Raw genomic sequence first — 26,387 nt, 5'->3', positions numbered from 1 at the left:
TTGGTTGCTTTGATCCATTGCCGAAAAAAATGACACCTATCATCCCCCCAACCATGGATACAAATCGACACCATTGGTCTGTGATATGGTGTTATATTGAAGCCCTAAAAGAAATTGTGCTTCAAATTGATCAAGATCGAAGTGCCTCAAAAAAGTAAAAAAAAACTTTGAGTGACCGGTTTTACCATACTCGTCTTTCCCCAATAGACTGTAGTGTTATGAAAACCGTTTGGCAAACGTAAACAAATTGATTTCGATTTTCATTCATAAATATCTTGATAATCAGACAGGCGATCGGCTTGTAAAAGTCATGCGGTTCCTGACGGACCTAAATGTTTATAATTATCATTGCAGCATGAGCTAAATCCAGGATTGTTTTAAAGGATCTAAGTCAAGATTACCGGATCCCTTTAACTAGATGTATTTTGTTCTTGGTAGGGTGCTTTTTGTGCCCTGTGCAGAGTGTCGCTGCAAAACTTTCCTTCTCATATCCAACTACTACGGATTATCCCTGTGTAGGCCTACTGTGATTCCTTCTAATCCCCATTTGGACTGTGAAAGGGTTCGGGCTGCTCTAATAGAAGCCAGGCATCTTTGAATATACCTTTTTTTGTTGATCAAAGAACCAGTTCAGTTCAACAACGTTTAATACGCGTTTGCAATATTGTGTGAAGCAGGACAGTGTACACAAGAATTGTCACTCGAATAGACTTTGAATAGACGGGAAGATGAACAATAGAGGAACAATGGGCCTATCTAACCAAGATCGGTGGCGCGTGCAATGACGAAGGTATATTCAGTATCCCCGCAGTAACTCACTTTGGCGTTGCACACAGTACTATCGCATGTAGCTTTTGCACACCGGCGCACTTACACAGGAGACTTTGAACGAACCACAGCATAGAACAGCAATGGCGTCGTCAACTCGTTTTAGTGTCGTGGGCATACTTTCTCTACTTTTCCTCCAATCTCTTTTGCTGTCTTCTTCGGAAGAGGTGCTTCGTCGACATCGAAGACAGGACCACGACCACGACCATGACCACGATGGAGACTTGGAAGAGGAATATTTTGCAGTTGTTGGAAATTTTCTCTTGGATCAGGAAATAACTGCGCAACGAGTTTTGGGAGATTTTGAGGAAAACCACGACCAGAACTTCACTTCCACACAAGTCGCCATTTTGGTCTCGACTCTCTTTTCAAGGGTTGGCTGTGAAAACCGCGTCAATAACTGCTCAAAGGTTAGTTCAGTCAATTTCGTTTTTAAATACAAAGGATTATATCATTATCTACTCTATTAATTTCTGGGATTCATTTTAGGTTACAAGGATCTATATTTTAAATCAAAGGCGGAATGTATTTAGTGACAAAACTCGTTGAATATAAAAGTAAGTTTATCCTTAGACTTAAAATCTTATTTCCCTGAAAGATTTAAAGTTAAAAGTCTATTGGATTTAAGTTTTACGGCTTTGAAGATTTACTTTATATCTTTCCTGGATACATTTCAAAATCGGTCGATCGTAGTTTGAAATTAGTTTTGATGTGCATGGCATGAAAATGAAATAGTTGATATGATACTTTGCGCTTGAATAGGCTCATTGGAGCTGATTGGAGGAATAAGATATCATGCGCCGAGCTCATGACTATTCCACATTCGGGTTATTTCAACATTATGACGACATACCTATTTTTAATTTTGTTTTCGTCATATGGAAACGTTTGCTTGTATTTGTCTCATAAAAGAATTTGACAACAAACCGACTCCCACACGGTGTTGAGTGCTCAGGGGTCACATGCCACTGGCTTCATCGGGGCAGGTAGTTCCATTATGTAAATGGGTAAATTAACTATTACAAAATGAGGGGACACATCACATTGTACAATAGGGACACACATTGTTTTTATTGTGCAGAACATACTCTTTTATTGACTTACTTATTGCATTAAACTATAAAACCAAAATGCATTTTGTATTCTAACTATTGGAGTACAAAGAATAATAACAGGTGAATGAAATGCATTAAACATCACAAATACCTGGGGAGGAAGCATTCATAAATTTGAATACATATAATTGATAAACGACTCCGATGAAACTATAAAACCAAAATGAAATTTGCGTTCTGGCAATTGGAGTACAAAGAATGATAGCAGGTGAATAAAATGCTTCAACAGCAACACAAACACCTGGGAAGCTAGGAAGCATCCACAAATTTGAATAATTTAGTTGATAAACGACTCCGCATGTGAACGTTTGTTGGAGCAAAAAGCAGTGGATTCGTAACAACACGAACCCATTTAACATAATGTCGGAACGTAAAATAAATTTGGCGCGGTTGGAAATGCATCTTTCTACCCTGCGACTTTAATGGTACGATCCAGTAAATTAAAACAGTAAAATGGCTCTTATTTTAAAATTACTCATTAAATAAAACCCAAAACTTCAGTGATATCAGAAAAAATATATTATATCTTACTAATAATTAAAAAAGGTGTATAAACATTGTGAAAGTGTTGCATTTTACAATAAAAGACACCGATTTAGCGAAGATGACCTCATTAGTGCGCTTGCATCAGGGAATTCAAGGTCAAAAGGTCAATTCAGACGCTGATAAGTTATTGGTCGGGCCTTTTTGTTTCCTTTATTCCGACATAATTATACAATCAATCAAAACAAGTTTAATACCAGAAGAAAGCTAACGATTATTATTTTTCATTAACCACTTGCTCCAAAGTCGCTTGACCATATTGAAACGAGTGAGAGCTTGCGAGAGCGGCCAAAGTGTGATTGTAACTCGCTATTTGTTATTCTTCAACGCAAAAAGAGACGACATTGAGCTGGATAAATGTATTTTTTCCGACGAAAGTACAGAAAATTTGCATATGGTCTTTTTATATTATATTTTATGAAATGTTACCCGAGTGACTTCCGGGCGCCCCAATGCTGGAAAGAAACGCACATTTTAGAAATCTTCACTTTTTCATGAAAAAATGCTTATTTTGTTCTATGCACGCAAGTCAGATTGAGCGGATGATACAACGTTTCCATATGTGAGACAGTTTTTTTCTTTTATCAGCGTACTCTAATGGTTCATCATTATTTCGTCTGAACTTAGAACCTCTCAATTCTCATATTGTTTTTGAAAATAAGATGCTATTAAAAGTATTATATGGAGTAAAATTAGATTTTAAAAATTTCATGTTCAAATTATATAGGCCTATCTGAGCTTTTTTTTTGTTTTTTAAGAGATGAAAATATAATGGCCTTAAACCGGCAGATTAGAACCAAATTATTATTTTATCATTACTTTTATTTTTACTACACAATTATTATTAGTTTTATGGTTATCATTTTCATTATTATCCTATTATTATCCTTTATGTTATTATTGTAATTATAATAATAATGAGAAGCATTATCATTATTATCATTATTATTATTGTTGTTGTTGAAATTATTACTACTATTTTTTTTACAAATGGTATGAGGATAATTACTCCAAACATGTAGAGAGAGATAGGTTCAAGAATAGAGGAGTAAAAGGGGAGAAAGAGAGAAAAGGTGGAAGAGAGAGAAAACGAGAGAAAGAGAGAGAGAGAGAGAGTGATAAACGTGGTACGTGTATATGAAAAATACATGACACCGGAGTAGTCAACCTAATTATATTTGAGCTTAAAAGCCCACTTTTCACAGATTTTCTTTTCTTCAATCTAAGATCTCTCCAAAAGTTTGAACCTTCCTTTTTGTTTTTGTTTTGAAATATGTTTGGACTTTAAACAATAAAGAAACTGTTAGAACTTTTTCTCTTGTTTGCTTGTCCGATATTTTAGGACATTATTTTCAAGAATGATCCCTGCTTCGAAGAAATATGAAGGTAAATAAGTTTGTACTACTTACTCCGACAAAATTACTTGGACTGTAGAAGAAGGGATTTTCAACTTAAAAAATGAAACATTGAATTACAAATGAATGAATCGACGGAAAAGAGAGAGAGAGAGAGGGAGAAAGAGAGAGAGAGAGAGAGAGAGTGAGAGAGAGGGAGAGGCAGGCAGACACTGGCACACAGACATGCAGACATAAACAACAACTGGGCCCTTTCTTATGAAGAGTTGATAATTATTAATCGCAACTTATTTGCGATTGATATCTATCGCAACTATAATACTTGTATAAACGAGACAGGAGACTGCAAACTTGTGATTGGTTGGAGGACTTGCTATTGATCTTTTGGATCGATCGCAACTCTATATAAGACAGGGCCCTGGGGGGCGTTTCATGAAACAATTAGTCGGTGTTTTTTACGACTAATATCATGTTCACCGACAATTCTTTTGTCACCGACTATTTTCCAGGACTGTGATTGGTCAAATTTAGTCAGCGCTGACTAAATTGTCAGTGAACATGATATAAGTCGATGAAAACCACCGACTAATTGTTTCATGAAACGCCCCCTGGATAACTCTAAATGTATTGGTCATGCACGAAGATTGCATCACCCTAGCCTTTGTCAAAATTCATTTAAATCATGCCTCATTGCATCTAAACCCAAAATTGATCAAGGTTCGTTATCTTCTTTTTGTGTGTGTATGTAATTGGGTTTTTTTTTTTACAGACGTGTATCAATCAGATCAGATACAAAATTATGATTGTTTACGTCTGTGGACCGACCTTTAACGTCGCCATCCGAAATGCGTGACTCAGTTTCGAGCCTGCATCCTCGGCTGAATCAGTTTGTAACTTCCATTGTTAGGCCCACGCCACAACGATCTTGATTTATTAGCCGACCTTTATACTCTCGAAACGAGATTGAATGATGATGGTGCCTTCAGAACAGTCCCGCTTGACTAGCGTTTTCTGTTTGAATGATTCTGTCTGATTAACGCTATGTTTTAAGTCGAATATTACGCATGAAATTCCCGGGGGTCACTCGCATACCAAAGTGGTATGCGTGCTCGTCAGAGCACCTCAAAAATGGACCCTAAATGGCGTAATCGGTGTAGAAAATTTCACCCCTTATTGGAGTACGGTTCTGTAAATCTCACTCCCAAATGGCGTAAGAAACTAAAATGGACCCTAAACGGCGTATAAACTTTAAAATGGACCCCTAATTGGCGTAAACTCTAAAAACAAAATTATGTAACACTTTAGAGTTCCATAAGTGCCCCACGAAATTTACATGAAACATTATTTATTTCAATTTTGGCCTTTCATAAATCTTGCAAATAATGCATACAGAACCTTTACTTTATTTATTTATTCATGTTTTCTTTATAAAAAGCAGGGTAGTCCCATTCAAGCCGCAAGGCCTGCTTTACAAGGGAGCCCTGCTGTACACAAACAAATTACATTTCAAATATATTACATTACACATACAAATATACAAAATATACAATAATTAAAAACAACATAATATAAACAAACTATAAAACATTTTATACAAATAGGAGATTAGATGAAAATGGAAGAGGAGAGAGAGAGAGAGAGTAAACGAAAGAGAGAGAGGGAGAGAGAGAGAGAGAGGGAGAGGGTGGTAGCTATACTTCATGTGAGCGATCACAAAATTAAGTCACTTGAATTGAATTTCACGGACTTTTCGTTTAAAAATGGGTAGTGAGGCGGAACATTTGGTCAGTATGGGTAGTGAGTTGAATAACTTTGCTGCTGTGTACGTGAAGGTCTGTTTTTTTTAATCGGTTCCGGGTTTGGCAAGGTACAATTGATGCATTGAAATTGATCTCGTGGGATACGGGTAGAGCTTGTTTTAGATAAACAGGAGCAAGATTATTCAGGATTTTATACATAAGTACTTGATAGTTATATTCCAATCTGTGTTTGACGGATTGCAACCTTAAAGAATTTAACATAAATTGTACAGGCGTATAATAATCTGCATCTAATACTAAACGACAATATTTGTTTTGACATTTCTGTAGTCGCTTTAAATCTTTCATTTTCAGTGATCCCCAAACAGTTAAACAATAATCAATGTGAGGAAGAATTAAAAAATAGTATAAATTAGTAAATAAACGTTTTGTCAAACAGTGCTTAAAGAGAAGGTTGAGTTCTGGGAAGAGGTGAAAAATAATTTGTGAATATTACTCATTCTTATTATGCAAGTATGGAAGAACATCAGTTAAGACATGTTCCCTGAAAAGCATGGCTCTTCAAATGCCTTCATATTCTAAATATGCATGTAACATCGTAAAAATCGGGGGCCGGCTTTTTACGCCACGTGTTCGTGTAGTCCCATATACATCTTTCTGTGCAAGTGTTTGTAATTTTACCAAGACTTGGCCAAATTTCTTATCATTTTGATGATTCCAGAACCTTGCAATACACACAAATTCTTATATGCTAGATGATCAACCTTTTCTGGTCGGTTCCACACCGTTTCTTTCACAATGCAATCGCATGACCAGAACTCAACTTCATCTTTAATCCTTCGCATACATATAAGCGAGTTCATAATCCTCTTGACAACATCATTGACATGGGGAGACCAATCTAAGTTCTGATTTACAATAACACCCAGATATCTAAATTTTGTTACATTTTCTATAAGTTTACCATCCATTTTTATTTGTAATTTGACTGAATTCTTCTTCCTTCGACTTGAAAATAACATAACTTTCGTTTTATCTGTGTTAACAACTAGCCCATTTTCATTCATCCATTCACATAAAACTAGTATGTCATTTTGTAACTGGGTTTGAACAGCTTGTTCTCCATAACCAGATGAGAAAATGGCAGTGTCATCTGCGTACAAAGAAATATTAGTAGTTGAATGCAAGGCTAAATCACATATGTCATTAATGTACATACAAAATAGTAGCGGGCCCAAAATTGAACCCTGCGGTACCCCAGAATGAACTGGAAGGAAATCACTTCTAATGCCCTTGTATGACACACATTGGTATCTTCCCACTAGGTAAGACTCAAACCATGATAATTCTGTTCCACTGATGCCGAAATAACTAATTTTTGTTATAAGAAGATCATGGGGGATGATATCAAACGCCTTTCTCAAAACAGCACCGGTAAATCGCCCTTTGTCAAGGTTATCGTATAACCATTCACAAATCTCCGTTAAGCATGTTGAGGTGGAATGTTTACTCCTAAAACCGGACTGCCGATCGGACATCAATTCTTCATTATGAAGATATTCCATCAATTGAGAGTGGACTGCTCTTTCCAACACTTTGGAAACAGTGGACAATAGGGAGATAGGACGAAAGTTACTCAGTTCGTGACTAGTCTTTGTTTTGGGAATAGGGACTATGTTAGCCATCTTAAAGTCATTTGGGATACGCCCAGATTGTATTGATTGATTGAAAATACGAACAATAGGAATGGAAACCAATTGAGCACTAAGTTTCAACAATCTAGGGGGGAGGTCGTCAAGACCCACAGATTTCGAACAATCAAGATTATTTAATTCTTTTTAAACAAATTCGGTGGTTATCTTTTTGAAAACGAAACGTGATTGTACTTTACTGAGTCTTTTAATAGCATTTACACAGTTATCTTTTATTTCATGAGAGCCTTCTTCTCCATGAATCGATTGAAAGATATTGCTGAACATTGTATTAAACTCTGTTGCAATTTTTAAGGGATCGGATACAATTTCGCCTTCAATTACTATGTGTGAACATTGATTAGCCTTGTTATCAGGCAACAACTCTTTTACAATATTCCAGGATTCTTTCATATCTTTGCTACTCTCTATTTTACTTCGATAATAAGCCCTTTTCAACTTTTTATTAAGTATATTAGCTTTGTTTCTCAATGAAGTATATTTCTTCTATAGAGCGGTAGTTTTATTTTCATTTCTGATGTTATTGCATTTAATTTTATAAAATTGACTTTTGCAGTAGTCTCTATCTCTTGCTAATTCTTTATAAACCGAGGTTATCCATGGAGACCCTTTAACTTTTTTACGCACTGATACATAGGGTGCATGTTTGTCAGAGAGTTTCAGAAAGACATCTCTAAACTTGTCCCACATAACATCAATATCAGTAACATTTATAAACATTTCACTCCAATCAATATCATTGAGAAATGCATTTTCATTGAAAAGTTTAAAAGACCGAAAGCGTGAAATTTGAGGCAACGAAATGGGTGTTTTCAGTTTTGTAACAACATATACTAAGGAATGGTCGTTAAACCCAATAGGCTGTACACCTGAGTGTAATTCTCCTAGTGCCTTTGATACAAAAATCAGATCAATCAGGCTTTTACTGAAAGGAGTCACACGAGTTGGCCTGTTAATGAGCTGCATTAAACACAGAGATTCACCAATTTCAGTTAACCTATTGGACAAAGAATTAACCGTTAGCATGTTACAATTTAAGTCACCAAGCAGTATTATTCTATCTGAGAGCGAAAAGACTTGTTCTAGGTTTTTCCTCTAATTCTAATGTTTGATCTTCTTGGTAATTTGAGTAATGTCAATTTGTTAAGTTATGATAGAAATATTTGATTTTCTTGTTAATATAAGTAATGATAATTAGTTAAGTTATGTAGGTAATATTTTGTTTTCTTGGTAATTTGAGTAATGTTAATTCCATTAGTAATATCGATTTTGTTTGAAGTAATTTTGATTTGTGTACATGTACAGCGCTTTAAAAAATTTGTCACAAGCGCTATATAAATTTGTCATATTATTATTATTATTATTAATTCTTCGAAAAAGGATACGGAAGAATTTGGTTTACGATATATAATGCCCACGTATAAACAAGCTTCATTTCTTGGCTTTAATTCAATCCACAGTAATTCTAAGCTTTCGCATTCTAAATCTTGCCTCCTTATGTAGGGTACACTATTTATAATGTAACAACAAACACCTCCTCCTAAATAGTCTCTGTCTTTCCTCTCCAGATTATAACCTTCTATACAACATGTATTACTACCAATAGTCTCGTCCAACCATGTTTCAGATAAGGATATCAAATCGTAATGAGAGCGTTTTACAAAACAGTTAATGTCAGCCGTTTTATTACGAAGGCTTCTTACATTTCAATGAGCAACTTTAAGCCCCTTTTCACTGGGAAATGTAAAATCAGCATGGTTCAACTCACCCACATCTTGATTTGACATGTTAACATTACTACCAGACAAATCTTCGTTTGTCTCTTGTTCGTAGTCTGTATCATATAGAAAAGGTAATTGGGAAATAAACATCTTGTACACTGCCAATTAACAAGTTTCTCGCTAGGATCATTACAATTAGCAGGTCGAACATTTGCACATTTAATATGAACCCATTTTGAACAATTAGTACACAACACTGCTTTCTGATTTCTCTTTACAGGTTTTTCACATATAGAACAGGGATTGCATGTAGTATTTAACCGGACTTCGTCCAAGTCACGAGATATAGCAGGAATATCATCTATGTCTTCTAGTTGTGGTATTAATGTTTCAGGTTCACAATGATCGTGGAACGGTAGTTCTTGAAATATACATTTATTACAAGTCCAATCAATGTCTCGCTCATAGTCAGATATTGGGACTCCACATTTAACATGGCACCATTGTTGACATCCTATGCACAAAGCCGCTCCTGACTGAAGTATTACATATCAAGCAAGGATATTTGATGTTAGCACGACTGGCCATGTTTAAAGGGCCCCTTATAATCCCCACCTTCACCAAGCTAGTAGTGTAATGTTAATTTTCACACTGAGGCATTATAGACTGGAAGCTATACGCTGATTCTTCATTCAAGTTTATTAATGCAGCTAATAAACTAACATGGCTCAGTAAAAAGTGCTTAGTTTCAATTTGAATTAGAAATTTCAAATTAAGAACTTACTCTATTGCAAACATACACAACAAGATTAATATGGCCGGCAGTGTTGTACCCTATTACAGGCTGCAAACACACTGCAAACCCAGGTAATTCAAAGTCTTGGCGTAGAGACTAGAAAAATCAAGGGAAACATATCTCTTCGGAGGAAATAATTTTAGAGAGACATGGGTAGTATACACGCAAATACATATCGGCGCTGGTATGGCCGAAAAGTTACCCTAAACGTCGAAACTTAACCTGAAAAGCACCCTTTTTTTTTTCTAAAATCGTCGACGGCGCCACAATGCCAAAAATCGACCCTTTTCGACGTTTTTTATGACGAGCACGCGTTTCACTTTGGGTTGCGAGTGACCCCCCCCCCGGATGGAATTACGCATGACTTTACGAACGACTTATATATGAAAAGCCAAATGGGACGCTCAATCATTATTAACTGCATCAACTAAAGTTGAAACGATGTAGATTAACATTCTTATTATAACAAACATTTTTAATGCAAAGTATATTTTTCTGCCATAATTTAATTGAGTTTATTGGAAATATCAGAAAAAACTTTTGGCATCCTATCTGGCACTTCATATACAAGTCGATCGTAAAGTCGTGCGTAACCTTACGAACAGCTTTATGACCCCCTCCCCCCCCCCCCAGTGGCGGATCCAGGGGGCACGTCCCCCCGGCCCCCAAAAATATGTTAAAATCAGCCCTAAATTCGCCCAAAATGTACTGAAAAACAGGGGCGTGCCCCCCCCCCCCCCCGCTTATTCAACCGCTGGCTGAGTCCTTGCGATTTTTTTTGGGACTATATGTTCTCTTTCCCACCGTGTGCCCCCCCCCCCCCACCCCCGGCAAGAAATTCCTGGATCCGCCCCTGCCCCCCCCCCCCCCCCGGGCCCTCAGGAAGGACAGTATCAATACTGATGAGGCTATCCGTGGTAAACAAGACATGTTATTATTACTATTGTTATCATCATCAATATTATTATTTTTGTTATTGTTATAGATTCCATGTTACTGAACAAACTACACGAATCATAATTGAAAATTATTGCTTTGATAGCATCAATGACATCAAATATCACATTTTGGTTTAAACAAAGTAATAATTTCAACATTAAATGAAAAAAAGTTACCGTCCCGATTTGCTTAAAAAAGAAATTAACCGCACAACGTGTCTTAAATATAGTTTACTGTTATAAAATGGTTACAGAAAAAACTACATGCAGAATGAGAGGGGAGAGTGACAAGAGATGTGAATAGAGAGAGAAAGAGACTGAGATGAGAGAATCAGTGACAGAAAGAGAGGCGAAAAGAAAGAGATTCTGATATAATATATAATCGCATGGGACTGATACCAGACTATAAGAAAAGTTAAGGATACGCACCATTAACATGGAGAAGTGAATTGGTTCTACCAAGGGTGTCCCTGGTACGAGCAGCTCACTGACATTGCCTTCCAATATTATTGACTCAGATCGGACTTTGGTTCCAAACTGAGTCACGTCTTTCGTATGATGATGTTAAAGGTAGGGTCCATTCGTAAATAATCATAATATGATTGATAGAATGATAGACGTCTGTCAAAACCCCGGCTGCAAACACACTTATACACTTAAACCTTCACCCACGCTGTCACTCACATGGCCACACCTAACGCAATTTTATAATTTTAAAGATGAACGTTAATAAGATGGTCTGTTGCCGGGTTGGCTAGTATTATAGCCCTTCTAAACTAGAAAGTCAGGTATTTTGTTTGTGTCTTGGTAGGAAACTTATCAAGGGTGGGCCAAATGGCCCTTCCCCAATGCTCCTTGATACGTTATTATTGGTCCAAAGATACAAATAATACACCACTTTCTATTTAAAGGTAATGCTTGCCACTATTGAGCTTATAGCATTATCCTATTATACTATCCTGTAGGGTGATCGAATTATGTTGAGCATGATGGAAAAATAAATTATAAAAAAGAACAAATTATGTTTGATTAAATTAATATTAAATGGATTATTGGGTGGGACTTGATAAACAGTCGGTTGGATCATAACGCAAAGCGATTTGCGAAATTCACTCAAGATTGGAAAAGTGCCGTTAATATTATTTTTCCCATCACAATTTTGTGCCAGGTCCAACTTTATCAACAAATACTACAGTAGTTATAGCAGTGAGACCGGGGACGGCCATAGGTTTTGTACATGAATATTTTCGTACTTATACTATTTCTAATTGACTCGTGTACATTAACTTTGACATTGTCTATTTTTTCGATAACAACATACTTTTAACACATGTGTCTAAGGCATTGAGACTTTATGAATTTTACTTAGTGATTTTTCATTTTGGACTTACATTTTTTTCAAGCAAAAAGTGACTTACAACACGTGTTTCTATGTGAATTGTGACATTTTGAGTTTTACTTAAAGATTTTTAGGAATTATTGACGTTTTGAATAGTGGATAGGTATTTTCTTTGTGGAACTGACTTTTAACATGCGTGTCTAAGGAATTTTCTTTCTATACTTTGAGTTTGCCTCTCTGAGGAATGTTTACAACGTCGTTATAGGTTGGATCAGTATCTATTGTTCGATCAACTAAATAAAGGAACGTGTATTTACCCATACTGTGATCCTCGCTTGGCAACACGAGAAAGCGTATTGTAGGCATTATGTAAAGGGTATTGATTTCGTATAGGTCTAGTTTCTTTTGTATTAGAATTACCTCTTTTCAGCAATAGTACCGTTGTTTCTTATTGATCGTGCATTGAGTTTATGAACCTCTCAACAGACTTTCGACAAAATAATGAAGCTTCTTTTACTCCGACCTGTTCATACCGCCGAGTTCTTTGGACTTTCACACAACACTTTCATATATAGTTCAGGTCTATGTTTGGACTTTCTCAAAACATCATCAAAAAAGATTTGAAGACAAAGATAAGAATTGCAATTTAGTCATGTTACAAGGGAACAGAGATAAAATATACAAAACATTTTAAACTAGAGAAATAGAACCCAAGTCACATTATTATATTATTTCATCGTAAATACGTTTTAAAAAAAGTTAACATAATTGTACAGCAAACCATAGACCTAGGTGGTGGTAGGTCTATGAGCAAACATACACACCGTAAATCCGCAGTTTAGCGCCGCAACATGTCGTAACGCCGTATTATCCACAACGCCGTTGACGGATCATACAGCTTTATGAATAATCACCAACTTTTCTAGAGCAACTACTCTCTTTTTGAGGTCTAACACTCTATTATTAACTCCGTAACTCTATTTCATAGTTTCACCATCTCGACTCTATTCATTCTGGACATAGTTTGTTGTACGACTATTGTGACGTAGAATACACACATTCATGAAATAAAACACTATGTAGTACAGATATTTTACTTTATTTTACTTTATTTGTTTCCGTTTCAATGTGGACAACTTTATGCAAAACAGATTTTAATACAAAGATAAGAATTGCAATTTAGTCATGTTACCAGGGAACAGAGATAAAATATACAAAACATTTTAACTAGAGAAATAGAACCCAAGTCACATAATTGTATTAAAAAGTGATACAACACGTGTTTCTATGTGAATTTTGACATTTTTGATTTTACTTAAAGATTATTAGGATATTCCGAAGTCCGTTTTTTCCCAAAGTTTTCAAAGTTAATGTACACGAGCCAATTAGAAATAGTATAAGTACGAAAATATTCGTGTACAAAACCTATGGCCGTCCCCGGTCTCACTGCTATAACTACTTACTACCACAGTCTTGGCCGACTCCTTTTGAATGATAACGAAATAAAATTAAAGACTTACGTCTTGTTTGAGCAGAGGAGGATATTTTGAATGTATGTGTGTATGTATATGTGTGAGCGTGCATGTGTGTTTGTATCATGTTATTTTAAAGTTTTTAAACTGTATAATTTATGTGTAGTTTGTTTTTTTCTTTTTAAGGCCCCACCACAAGCAATTTGCTTCTAAGGGTGTCCTTTACCGTATTATGTTTACTATGTTACTCATTTGTATGTACATGTTTCATTTTATGGTTAAATAAACTTTACTTACTTTACTTACGTCTACCACAATACGATTTCCTGCTAATTTTTTCTCTTTTGTTAGTAGCTTTTAATAACAATGACTTTTCATTTGGAGCCAAGGACAGGTGATCCAATCAGTTGGCGACAAAAACATATTAACCTTCAGTGTAACTGAGCAAATATTCGCTCTGTTTCGATGAATCTGACATTTATGAATATCACATCAATATTATTGTTTTCGCAGTGCTCTGACGATTTCGTGACCGATCTGTTTACCGCCCTCAACGTTGACCCGGCGTACGGATTCAGTGAGGATGTCTTCCACGAAGCGACACCGCTGCTGCTCTATGCTACGTTCGATTTGGAGGCGGTGTGCGCCGCCGGTGCTGGCGGGACGGATCTCGGTGAGGAGACGGTGTTTGGGGAGCTCATGTCTGCCGGAGCAGATGGGACGAACGCAACCCTGTCCGAAGAGGATTTGGAAGAAATTTTACATACCATGAGTGAAAATTATACCGCAACCACCCAAACAACGGTAAACCCCCAACCGCAGCCCCCGCCCCCGCCCCCGCCCCCGCCCCCAATTCCAAACCGAACACCATGCCAAACGAGGTGTGCATCCACTTAGGTTTTTAAATTAAACCTACTAATTATGAGAAAGACTATTTAATTCCATCTCTAAAGCACGAAATAAATTCGTCTTTTAGTGACGTTATCAACGTGACAACACCAACATAGTTACGTATTTGTAAAACAAAAAAAACAAAAAAAAAGGGGGGGGGGGGACACTTTCCGAGAACAATTATGGAAAATTGTTTAAACGTTGTTCCTACGAGGATCGATATACCAAAGTTTGTTAATTATTGATATCCTAGGTTTCGTATTGCAAACATAAGGTACTTCTAACTTAAAATTCTTAAAATAACAACCAACCAACCAGACCGAACAAATCTAACTAACCCACACAAAAACAAAAGAAATATGTCTTTACACTTCTCTGTTTGTCTTCGTAATTTTAAATGTAACATTGAGATGTCTTATTCTCGCCATTCTTTTACTTTTCTTCCTCCCCTCCTTCTTCATTTGTTCTTCTTAGTCTCGATCGTTGCCTCATCTTAATTATAATGTGAAAATACACTGCCCCTTCCTCATTTACTTACTTCTGTTTCCATTTTTTTTTTTTAATTTCTAATACCATATCATAGTGCTTCGATGTCGAATCCGTCTTTACCGCAACCGTCGGCGATCACGAAGCAGGTGCTAGCGAAGCGGAGGTCCATGCCATAGCTGAACTCGTGGTTTCCAACCTTCTCAAAGGCTACTGCATCGGCGAGGCAACTTTACCATCGCCCGATGACTTCGTGGATGCAGTCTTCAATTCGTACGCAACAGGCGGTGTCATTCCTGAAGAAGGTGACCTTGAATTTGTTTTGTTTGTTTGATTGATTAATTTGATTACTGCATTTTACAACATAATAAAAAGCGATATACAAACTAGCTAATCTTTATTATTATTATTGTTAGTATTTTGGATATCATCATCGTTATTATGGTTATATTGTTATTGTCATTTTACTATTGTTGTTATGATCATTACTCATATTTTCGTTAGAAATAGTATTAGAAGAAATAATAAGCGTACTAACACCATGATTCGCCTCTGTTTTTTAGAATTAGAACATTTGCTTTCGGAGCTTGGTATCGGAGGCTCATCGGACGAACATGACGATCATGGCGACGATGCTGACGACGATGGTGATGACCATGATGACCACGACCATCGTCGAAGAAGACATGCCGAGGACACGGTTCCAGCGGTGGGATACCGACACCGCGTGGAGCGTGCGGCGGACGAACATGACCATGGATCCCACAACGATGCACTGAATGTGTCCGCTGTAAGTACCCGGGGCGTATTCTGAATACGAAATGATCTTTTAACCTCCACCGCACTACTTATAGCTACTTGCGCCCTCTATATAGCAATCAATGCCTTAGCGGTGACCATTGGTCCCCCAGGGTCCTCTTTTTCTAAGGTTAATTGAGAGCTGATTTGATGAGATAACCACTTGTCAGGGACCATGCAAGGATATCTAATCCCTCCTGGCCAAACTAGTGCAGATAATGTGCTTACACTTAAATACATTATAGGTGGTTGAGGAGAGAGCTCCTTTAAATTTAAATACAAAGTAGTACACAGTCCAGAGACTTATTGCAAAATGTCTACAATGTTAAAAGGGTCCTAATATACGATCATCGACTAAAAATAAAATTGATAAGAAGTTAAAATACATAATCTTTACGAATCAAACTCATAATTTCATACAGGCCGGGTATGAAGCCTTTACGTCACATAATGATGATACTGCAGTGTAAAATAAATTGTTTTAAATAATTATTCCAAAATAATTAATTATGTGTGTATCAAAGCGTAATGTTGGAGTAAAAAGATACGTTTGTTTATACAAACTTTAAGACAATTTGTGACATTTAAGAGTAAATGTAGTATTACTCCTACTGCTACTATTACTACTTATATTCTTGTTATCAGTAGTAGTACAAGTAGTAGTAATATTAGTGGTGGTAACTATATCCTATTATGCTTGACTATACTGATTTATTCCCTGACTTTATTTCAATCCACCAGACTTGCTACACGGGGGAGCAACTCCTAGACATCCACGGGGTAGACCATGAAGCTGGTATGAGCGAGGCCCAGTATACATCCATGCTACCATCCCTGATTCAGCAGATCTTATCGGGTGCATGCAGCGGTCAAGATGATCACGAGGATCCAACTAATTCCTATACAGATGCTGAGAGTAAGTTACTTATAAATGCTTACTTCGACTCGTCGGGTCATCGCGTCTGGTCGGGTAGTTGCATTACACGACTTTTCGTGAAACGAAAACGGAAGATCCTGTGAAGTTGCATGTTAATGACGCGAAATTTCGTATATTTGCTGTAGGATTGTCACAAACTGTCGGGTAAATTTGATCAGACTATTCGTTGATGGAAGGGGTATATTTCACCACCATTATCCCCGACATTTCGTGAATAAAGGGCATGTTTTCACAAAGAGTCTTGTAACACGACCACCAGACCCGATGCGATGATCCGATAAGTAAGCCGTTTCTTAAGGGGAAATCAAACCTTAATGAGAAAATTGCTTTATAAGAAAGCCAAAAAGCTTGAACGAGTTCAGAGTAACCGTTACAAAAGTTGTGAATTTTAAAAGTTGTAACTACCATACATATTGAACTTCCAAACATAATATGGCTTGGCCTACCTAACAATACGATATGTATGCAATTAGTCTTGTCAGTTGAACGACACAGTTTGTAACGAGGCACTTAAACGTAGAATTGTGCATTTAGTTTGATTACATTATGAAAATGGCCTATCCTTTCAAATCGGATCCCGCAGTCAGAGTTTGCTGCAAACTTTATGAAGGAAAAATGCCCTCCTGCATAATCAACTTTTCCCAATTACTTCCCTGATAATTTAATATCATGACCAGTACTCAACATTATCTTCAATTAAACCTAACCATTTGTTTTGTTTCAGTTTGGGGGTACAGTAATCTAGCCGTGCTCATCATCAGTCTCCTAGCCGTTCTCGGTGCCGCTTTCATCCCCTGCATGTCTGGGTTCGTCTACGAGGCAGTTTTACAGACCATGATGGCCCTAGCAGTAGCCACACTCACGGGGGATGCAGTATTGCATCTGATTCCGCAGGTGAAGCTTAGGGTCATATTACATTTCCCAAAATAAGTGAAATGTTAAAGTGTACCTATCCCTATCACCACACAAGTTTGGCTCTTGATGTAAGGGGTTCCTTGTCGCTATCATGTATGCCATCTATGAGCTTTAAAGCTTATCTGCCATAGTTTACAGGAGGGATTAGAGCGCCCTGCAAGGTCACTGGACAGGTGGTTATCTCATCAACTCGGCTCTCAGTTAACATAAGAAAAAGAGGATCATGGGGGACCAATGGTCACCGATTATGCATTGTTTGTTATATAGAGGGCGCAAGTAGCTACAAGTAGTGCAGCGGGCCTTTAAACGTTACGTCTTTTAAAAAGATATTACAGTCTAAATATAATTTCAGTAAACAGTCAATCGGCTTGTTGAGTAGACGAGTTGACGCACGCGTATTGACCGTACGGTTAGAGGTTAGAATAGGGCGCACGTACGGAACCCAACTTTTGGAGTTGATCCATACACGCCATTTTATTTTCACTTATGTTGATCCTTTGTTTACTTCATACAATTTAACCGTTAATAATTTATAAATGCTAATCAAAAATGAACCAAAACACCAACTTGTACACCAAAATATGACACATTTCTGCTCGATCGCCTTTTCCATTAAGCCGTACTCAAAATGGATTATTGATAACATATTTGTAATTCCTCCAAAAGACAATTTTACACCCAATTTTTCTTCAAAGTCTACCTTTATTTTCTTTTCAGAATGCATTTAAAATGGTAAGGTGTTTACATGTAATCTTCATAATTGATATCATCTCATTTTATTCCAGGCTGTTGGCTTGCATGCTCATGATAGTTCTGGGCATGATCACACCGTCCACGGACCGGCCAATCCCGAGCTAGCTTACGTCTGGAAATGCCTGGCGGTCGAGATGGCGATCTATGCTTTCTTTCTGGTGGAGAGAGTTTCTAGCTTGACCTCGGTTAGTCTGTTATAGTTGTTGTAGTAGTACTACTACTAATACTCCTACTACCACCGTACGTCTACAACTACTACTACTACTTCTTTACTCATGATAAAGCTAATAATAATGATGATGATAATAATAATGATACTACTACTACTACTACTACTACTACTAATACTACTAATACTACTACCACTAGGCTACTGCTAATACTACTACTAATAATTATAATGATGATGAACATAAGAAGAAAAATAATGAGAAGAAATGTAACAAAATGTATTAGAAGACGAAGAAGAAGGTCAGTCAGAATCATTGGCGCATCGTGGGTTCCGCCATTTTTTTTCCTAAAGTGCCGATTAAAGGAGAATGCGTGTGGGTTTTTTCCCCTCCCCTTCCCCCCCCCCCCCTCTCTCTCTCTCTCTCTCTCCTTTTCCCTCTCACTCTCTCACACACGCACTCTCTCTCTCTCTCTCTATATATATATATAAATTATATATATATCTCTCTATTGTCTCTCTTTTTCTCTCTGTATCTATCTATCTATATCTTTCTCGCTATCTCTCTCTCTCTCTCTCTCGCTCTCTCAATCTCTTTCTTTCTCCAAACCCCTTCTCCCTTTTTGTTTACCCTTCAAAGAGGTTGAAGGACACGTTTCACGCATTTCTCTAAACCATTTCATCTTTCTGTACTCTTCATCCATCAGTGCTGCAAACATTCGCATGCCCATGGCAACAGGTCTATCAACATGCAGGTTTCCCAGACACCAATCAAGGGATTACAGAAGACATCCAAAGTATCCGATTCGGAGAGAAACCTGGTAAGAAGACTATGCATTCGGTCTAGTTTTGTACATGTGATTAATACGGAATGACATTTCCAGAGTGTCGTCATATTTGAATAAAGAACATCGTAGACATTTCGACAAAATAATGATATCATTGGTATTTTCATACAGTTGAGGTTTCTTATCATTCATCATATTTATGAAATATTGAATGTTATATGGGTTCGTTAGAAATGACATAGAACGATTTGTTTTGCTTGTTTCATTAAGTATACTAAACAAAGCTGCTATTTAAAATTAAGTATTCAATAAATTTGAATGACATCGAGACGAATGCTTGCTACATGCTCATGAAAGCTATGTATCATTTTGTATTTGTGAACCGACGGCACATTCGTTGACGCACTACTGAGAGTATTATTTTCAAGAGGGCACATGCAAGATATGCATTTGAAAGTAATTGATTTTAACTGAAACCTTTCAAGACTGAAAAGAAACTTTATATATTCTCTGAAAATGAAAAGGAGAACAATTATTTTTATATTCCTTTAAGAATATGCTGAAACGTTAAAAACAAAAAGTTTGTTTTATCAGTAGATAATCTGAAACATGTACAAAATGCTGTAACCATGCTTCCTTTTACCATTATGTTATATTTATTTGTAATAATTGAGTTGCATTTGTGCATGTTTTATTAAATAAATAAAGTCTTTCAATAAAAAACAAAATCTCTATCAATTTTGTAGTGATTATCCAAAAATGTACAAAGTGGGACATCTCAAAGGTGCAAATATCTGTGGATATTTGAAGCTCATTTAAACATCTGCTTTCTCAAAACTGGCATATTGCCCTTTAAAATAACCTTTTTCTTATATTTTATATATTCAAACAACAAAATATATATATTGACAATGTATTTTTTTCTTCTTAAAGACCGACGCTGAGGATGGTGACGAAAAGCAGAGTTATTGCTTGAAAGGTAATACTGCATACCTCAAACTTTTCTCATTTAAGTTCTGCAAGTGTAAGAAAACGAAACTTGACTTTCTTGGATATGGCCACATATCATAACGAGATTAGGCTATTTTATGTCCACATAGTGCCTCACTACCTTGAATTCATTAAAAATATATATATGTCTTTGAAGAAAAAAATGTGAGGAAGGGCAAAGTGCTCCCTTGCCCCCTCCTTCAAATACGATAAAGGTTGCTCTCCCTTTTCAAATTTGGATCCAATTGACATAAATTGTAATAATCAACGACTCTGATCCTGTCAGTTATTTCCGGATTGGTACCCCCAATCCTCTTTAACACAAACCAGAATCCACCACTACAGTTCTTTAAAGACTAAGTTGAACATCCGATTGCATTGTGAAAGAAAAGGTGTGGAATGGATCAGAAAAAGTTGATCATGTAGCATGTAAGTATTGGTGTGTACTGCATGGTTCTGGAGTCATCAAAATCATAGTAGATTTGGCCAAATCTTGGTAAAGTAACACACACTGTACACAGAAAGATGTATATGGGACTACACAAATGGTGTCGGGCCTACTTACCTTGATTTCCTTATTTTTCTATGCTCATTACTCAGCCAGTATACATTTTCTTCCAAAATTATTTGGCAAATGACATTTATTTGTAATCTTGAACATTCAGTGTAAGTTTCGTTTGATTCTGTGAGAATAAATTTTCCCTTTTTTACCAGAACTCAACTTTAGCTTTAATATGTTTGTTTCTAAAGGTTGTGGTACAGTGCCTTTGATGATCGTGATGGGAGATGCCCTGCATAACTTCGGAGACGGACTGGCGATCGGAGCTGCCTTCACCATCGGCATCCCGGCGGGTCTCAGCACAACTATCGCTGTCTTCTGCCACGAGCTGCCCCACGAGCTAGGTAAGTAACGATGGATCTTAAATTCCGTCTGCACTAGTTTGGCCAGGGGAATTAGACCTCCTTGCAAGGTCACTAACAGGTGGTTATCTCATCAAATCATATCTCAATTAACATAAGAAAAAGAGGATCATGGGGGACCAACATGCACCGATTAGGCATAATTGTTTGCTATATAGAGGGCCCAAGTAGCTATACAAAGTGCAGTGGGGCTTAAAGGGACTTGGTAACTATGCTCAGATGAGAGAAAAATGGTGTTATATAGTGACTTCAATGTTAGATGTACAATCAAAGATAATCTGACAGTTTGAGTAAAAACATACCATTATTAATGATACAAATTGGGGAAAACTGATCTGATCGATTCCTTAATTCTTCCAACTATATTATTACAATTTAATTACATTTTAGGAGAATGTTAATCGTCACAAAACAATGAATAGTCTCTATATACCATTTCAGACATTTAAGTGTTGAACTATTATCTTATTTTCATGGAAAAACAGTTGGGGAAATCGAAAAATGGTCGGGAATACTATAATAAATTTCCTATAGAAAACGTTTCCTAGAAAAATCAAACAGTTTTTTTTCTTCAACAATGTTACCGAATTACTTTAAAGGCAGGATATTTCAACGACATCGCTATACCACTGCTGAAATGTATTTTCAAATCGCGCCATCTTTCGGTTGATGCGTAGACATAGAACGACTTCCGGTTCATGTACCCATGCACATATCACGCGTGCTAATCAGTTGGTGATGCATTGTGCGACATGGCTGTCGACACATCCTGCACATCGAGCCGTCGCGAGCAGCAGATGGCAGTATACGTTAATCTTAAGTAATGTCAGTAGAATACACTGTCTTAATAAAGTGCTCCACCTTTGAATAATCCTACTCTATATTTCTCAAATTGATGAATGACCTACTTTGTTGTGAATTTTGAAATGTAATAATTTTTCTTCTCTGTACTCGGTCAACAACAAACTGTTGGACTCTTGTAAATGTCACACATAAGTTAAGTAGGCCTAACTACTAAATACAGTCAAACCTGCTTTACTGACCACCTGTATAGAAACACTACCTGTCTAAAAAGACCCCATTTTCTGTTTCCCTTGAAAAGGATTCCTCCTTGAAACATGTACTAAAGGAACCTGTACATATAGACCACCTGCCTATAAAGACCACTTTTCTTGTCTCCCTTGGGTGGTCTTTCACGGTACAATGGAGCACAGAGAGATTATTTGTGTGGCATGTATAGGGATTTAATTTCTTCCTATGCTTATTTTCGTTGCATTCTCTATAATTCCTTGTTCTTTGCAGGTGACTTAGCTGTTCTCCTCAACCAGGGCATGCGCTTGTCCACAGCGGTGTTTTGGAATCTCTTGTCCGCATGCACGTGTTTCGTCGGTCTGTGGGTCGGGATCCCTCTTGCGCAGACGCAGAACGCGCGGGAATGGATTTTCGCTGCTACTGCCGGCACGTTCCTCTACGTTGGACTAGTGCACATGGTAAGTTCAGCAAAAATTCGATTTCAAGATTTGTTTATTGATGGCTGATGATTTTGAATAAAATAGTGGGCTAATAGTTTGGGGATTTCATTCTCCTCGAAGTCTGACAGACATTATAAGCGCTATACAAGAACCAACGATGACTATCATTATTTTCATTATGATTATTATTGTTATCGTTATTGTTATCGTTATTGTTATCGATATTATAATTATAATTATTATTATTATTAATATAATGTTTTTTATTTTATTTCGTTTCCAGCTTCCTCTTCTCCATGCTTACAAAGGAGAGAGAAAAGGAATCATCTTCTGCCTTCAGAACTTTGGCTTTCTGCTCGGGATCCTCGTCATCCTCGTCATCGCCCTCTACGAGGACGCCATCAGCATCGCTCTCTAATTAACCAACATCGCCCTCTACGAAATCGTCATCAGCATTGCTCTCTAATAACCAACATCGCCCTCTACGAAGACGCCATCAGCAACGCTCTAGGCGTTGTGGCGTGCGCCTGTAATCCAGCTAACAGTGGAAGTTACAAACTGATTCAGCCGAGGACGCAGGTTCGAAACTGAGTCACGTCTTTCGGATGGTGACGTTTAAAGGTCGGTCCCCAGACGTAAATAATCATATCTGATTGACACACGTCTGTAAAAATAAAACACACACACACACACACTCTCTAATAACCACTGTAAGAAACAACCCCTATCGCTATCGACATCAGGGGGATGATTCACAAAGCCTTTTTTCAATGACAAATGCCAATAATCAGTGACAAATATGCTGATAACCAATCAGAAGCAAGGATTTCAGTAGCTTATAACAAAAACTTTCTCTTGTCACTAATGACAAGTTTTGTGAAACGCCCTCCATTTCCAATATCATGCTTATCATAGGTCTCAACGAAGACCGTTCCGTTTTCATCCTCGTTACTAATTGACGAAGAAACAATAATGAAACTAAGTAGTGACAATTTGAGCAATACGTCATTCAAATTTAAGGGAAACACAAATTGGCAACACTGTGACGTATCTTGCGAGCTCCTCTCCAAATTGCTCCAAACAGAAAGTTTCACTTTCTGTAGTTATTGATGACGTAATAGATTTTTTTTTCTTACAGGGGTTGTGTGAAAACATCTTTGCAACAATTAAATTTATGGTAGATGTATGTTTAAACATTTTCTGAAAGGAACTTGGTAAAATTGTTCAGATGAGAGAAAATGGTGTTAAGGTAGTGACTTCAATGCAAGATGTACAAGTTAAGGTAATCTGAAAGTTTGAGTGAAAACATACCATTATTAATGATAAACATTTTTAAAAAATGATCTGATCGATTCCTTAATTCTCCTAACTATAATATTACTATTTAATTACATGTTAGGTGATTGTAAAGTGTCACAAAGCAATACATATGCTATATATATACCATTTTAGACATTTAAGTGTTGAAAGATTTTTAGAAGCCTGTCTTATGTCTTATTTTCATGGAAAAATGGTTAGGAAAATTCAAAATGGTTGTGAAAACATTTTTCACATCTACTTCTCTTGCCCAAATATGGCTGCATCCTCTTATTTCATATTTGTATATTATTTGATGTGTTTTCCATTTACATTATTAATAATTTCCAAAAATTTGTCCAAATTCACTTCTGTTGCCAAAATATGGCTACATCCTATTATTTCATATCTATATATTATTTGATGTGTTTTGATTTGATTTTTTTTAATTTGATTTATTTATTTCTGTTTGATTTTCTTTTTCTTTTGCATTTTTACAAATATATAACAAACAAATATTGCAAATTTACACATGACAAAAGAATATATGTAGAATAAAGTAAGGTTGTGTGTAACTAAGCGAGAACATCAAACAGAAGGGTTGATAAAATAAGCAAAGCTTGATAGTATGACTACCCTCAAAGGATACATAATAATACAAATATGGAGGAACAAAATATTGGTAAAAGGGGGAAAAGACAGAAAAAGAAGAGAAAAGAAAGAGGGGATGCACATCAATATTCACAGACTTATATTTACATTATTAATAATTTCCAAAAATTTGTCCAAATTCACTTCTGTTGCCAAAATATGGCTGCATCCTATTATTATTTCATATTTGTATATTATTTGAGGTGTTTACCTTTTATACTATTAATATTTTCTAAGCATTTGCCCAAATTCACTCACTTCTCTTGTTCAAATATGGCTGCATCCTCTTATTTCATATTTGTAAACTATTTAAGATAATTCTATTTATACTATTAATACTTTCTAAACATCCCCCCAAATGGCTGCATCCCTTTTCTGTTGTTTTTTAATATTTTTATTGGGAACCAATTTTTATTGTATATATCACTATCTTACTTGACAATGTTATAATCGCAGTAATTAAAGTGCATTCTTATTCCACTATAAAACTTTTATTGTATTTATGTATTTGAATTGTAAAATATATGACACATTTCTAGATAAGATGCTTAGAAGATGCTTATGTAAACCGGAATATTTATGTTACATTTCTCAACAACAAAAATCAGTGATCGAAAAGAATTTTAATTTCGACATACTACATATTTGATACTGTGCGTTTCTTTGATACACACTGTCTAAACAAACAGTTTAATTCACTAATTTAATCGTTGCAAATTATGTTTGTGAAATAATGACTTTAAAATGACAAACAATTAAGTGCAACACGCAGTATACACATGAGACAAATGCGACTGCGTCTTCAATTTGCCTCCGCTTAACTCGGGTTAAGTTCATGGCTTGAATAGTTATTGGAATATAACGGAGAGCAAAACAAATATATACGTACATGTCAATCGATCTTTACGACCTTTGACCTTTGACCTGACGATCCTGAAATATGAGCACTAGTATCACTATAGTGATGCAAACTACAGTAATTCCAGCTATTTTTTACGTTCACAGCTAAACTATCTTTAAATGGTCCTTTTAATTGCCATAACAAGATTAAAAGTTATTTAATTTCATGTAAATTGACTTGCCGAACTTCGACCATTTGACCTCCTTTTCAAAGAAAAATACCATGTTTTTATCAATATATATTTTCCTTGACTTAATCATTGCACTTTGTAGATGTAATAGTCTTGAGCATCTTAGTAGCAGCAGGTCCTAACTATTGTTATTAGTGTTATTATATATATATATTTTGTTTTTCTTGTGGAGGGGTAAACTAGCTATTCATGTATTATATCCTAGCCTTTTCAGAGATACTTTCAATTACAACTAGAACGTAGCTTGCATTTTATTTACATTTCTTACAGTACTTCCATTAGGAAAGATATTCAGTTTCTTATCTTACTATATTATTATATTTTGGGGGGTAAAACTCATTTATTTAATATTTATCTAACAATTCTTGTCTACTGAGCTTTTCATAGATGTTGCTTTAAAGATATGTATGTCATCTTCGATTTGAATTACGATATTAAATTCCTTTTTGGGGTACTTTTTATTATCATTGGTCATATATTATTACTATTCATATTGTCAAATCTCATATCTGAATAAAGTGTAAGCAATAAACTCGTAAAAAAAGAGAGATAGAGAGAGAGAGATAGAGAGAGATAGAGAGAGAGAGAGAGATAGAGGGAGAGAGAGAGAGAGAGATAGAGATAGAGAGAGAGAGATAGATGGAGAGAGA

General features: G+C 36.3%; 1 protein-coding gene across 1 annotated transcript; it reads left to right on the top strand.

Annotated features, from left to right (window-relative positions):
* The first annotated feature begins 660 nt into the window (after window positions 1-660).
* Window positions 661-25,129, top strand: LOC587958 (zinc transporter ZIP12). The gene is made up of 13 exons (XM_030993028.1): window positions 661-1,238; window positions 14,093-14,383; window positions 15,054-15,261; window positions 15,520-15,746; window positions 16,496-16,670; window positions 17,416-17,585; window positions 18,392-18,544; window positions 19,236-19,349; window positions 20,250-20,295; window positions 21,057-21,209; window positions 22,530-22,717; window positions 22,983-23,204; window positions 23,394-25,129. Exons 1-12 carry the CDS (start codon window positions 912-914, stop codon window positions 23,115-23,117), a joined length of 2,187 nt encoding a protein of 728 aa, XP_030848888.1. The 5' UTR covers window positions 661-911; the 3' UTR covers window positions 23,118-23,204; window positions 23,394-25,129.
* The last annotated feature ends 1,258 nt before the right edge of the window (window positions 25,130-26,387 follow it).

The sequence above is a fragment of the Strongylocentrotus purpuratus genome, unplaced genomic scaffold, assembly GCF_000002235.5.
Source record: "Strongylocentrotus purpuratus isolate Spur 01 unplaced genomic scaffold, Spur_5.0 spur5_scaffold_20, whole genome shotgun sequence".
NCBI classification, from domain to species: domain Eukaryota; kingdom Metazoa; phylum Echinodermata; class Echinoidea; order Camarodonta; family Strongylocentrotidae; genus Strongylocentrotus; species Strongylocentrotus purpuratus.
The sequence above is the reverse complement of the archived record's forward strand: the minus strand, read 5'-3'. Positions and strand labels throughout refer to the sequence as shown.

What these genes read in the sequence shown, in the direction of transcription:
- LOC587958 (XM_030993028.1), top strand. Translation starts at nt 912, where the DNA reads ATGGCGTCGTCAACTCGTTTTAGTGTCGTGGGCATACTTTCTCTACTT. An exon ending in GCAGAGTTATTGCTTGAAAG is followed by an intron (nt 20,296 to 21,056) that starts GTAATACTGCAT and finishes TTGTTTCTAAAG; the next exon opens with GTTGTGGTACAGTGCCTTTG. An exon ending in CGAGCTGCCCCACGAGCTAG is followed by an intron (nt 21,210 to 22,529) that starts GTAAGTAACGAT and finishes TGTTCTTTGCAG; the next exon opens with GTGACTTAGCTGTTCTCCTC.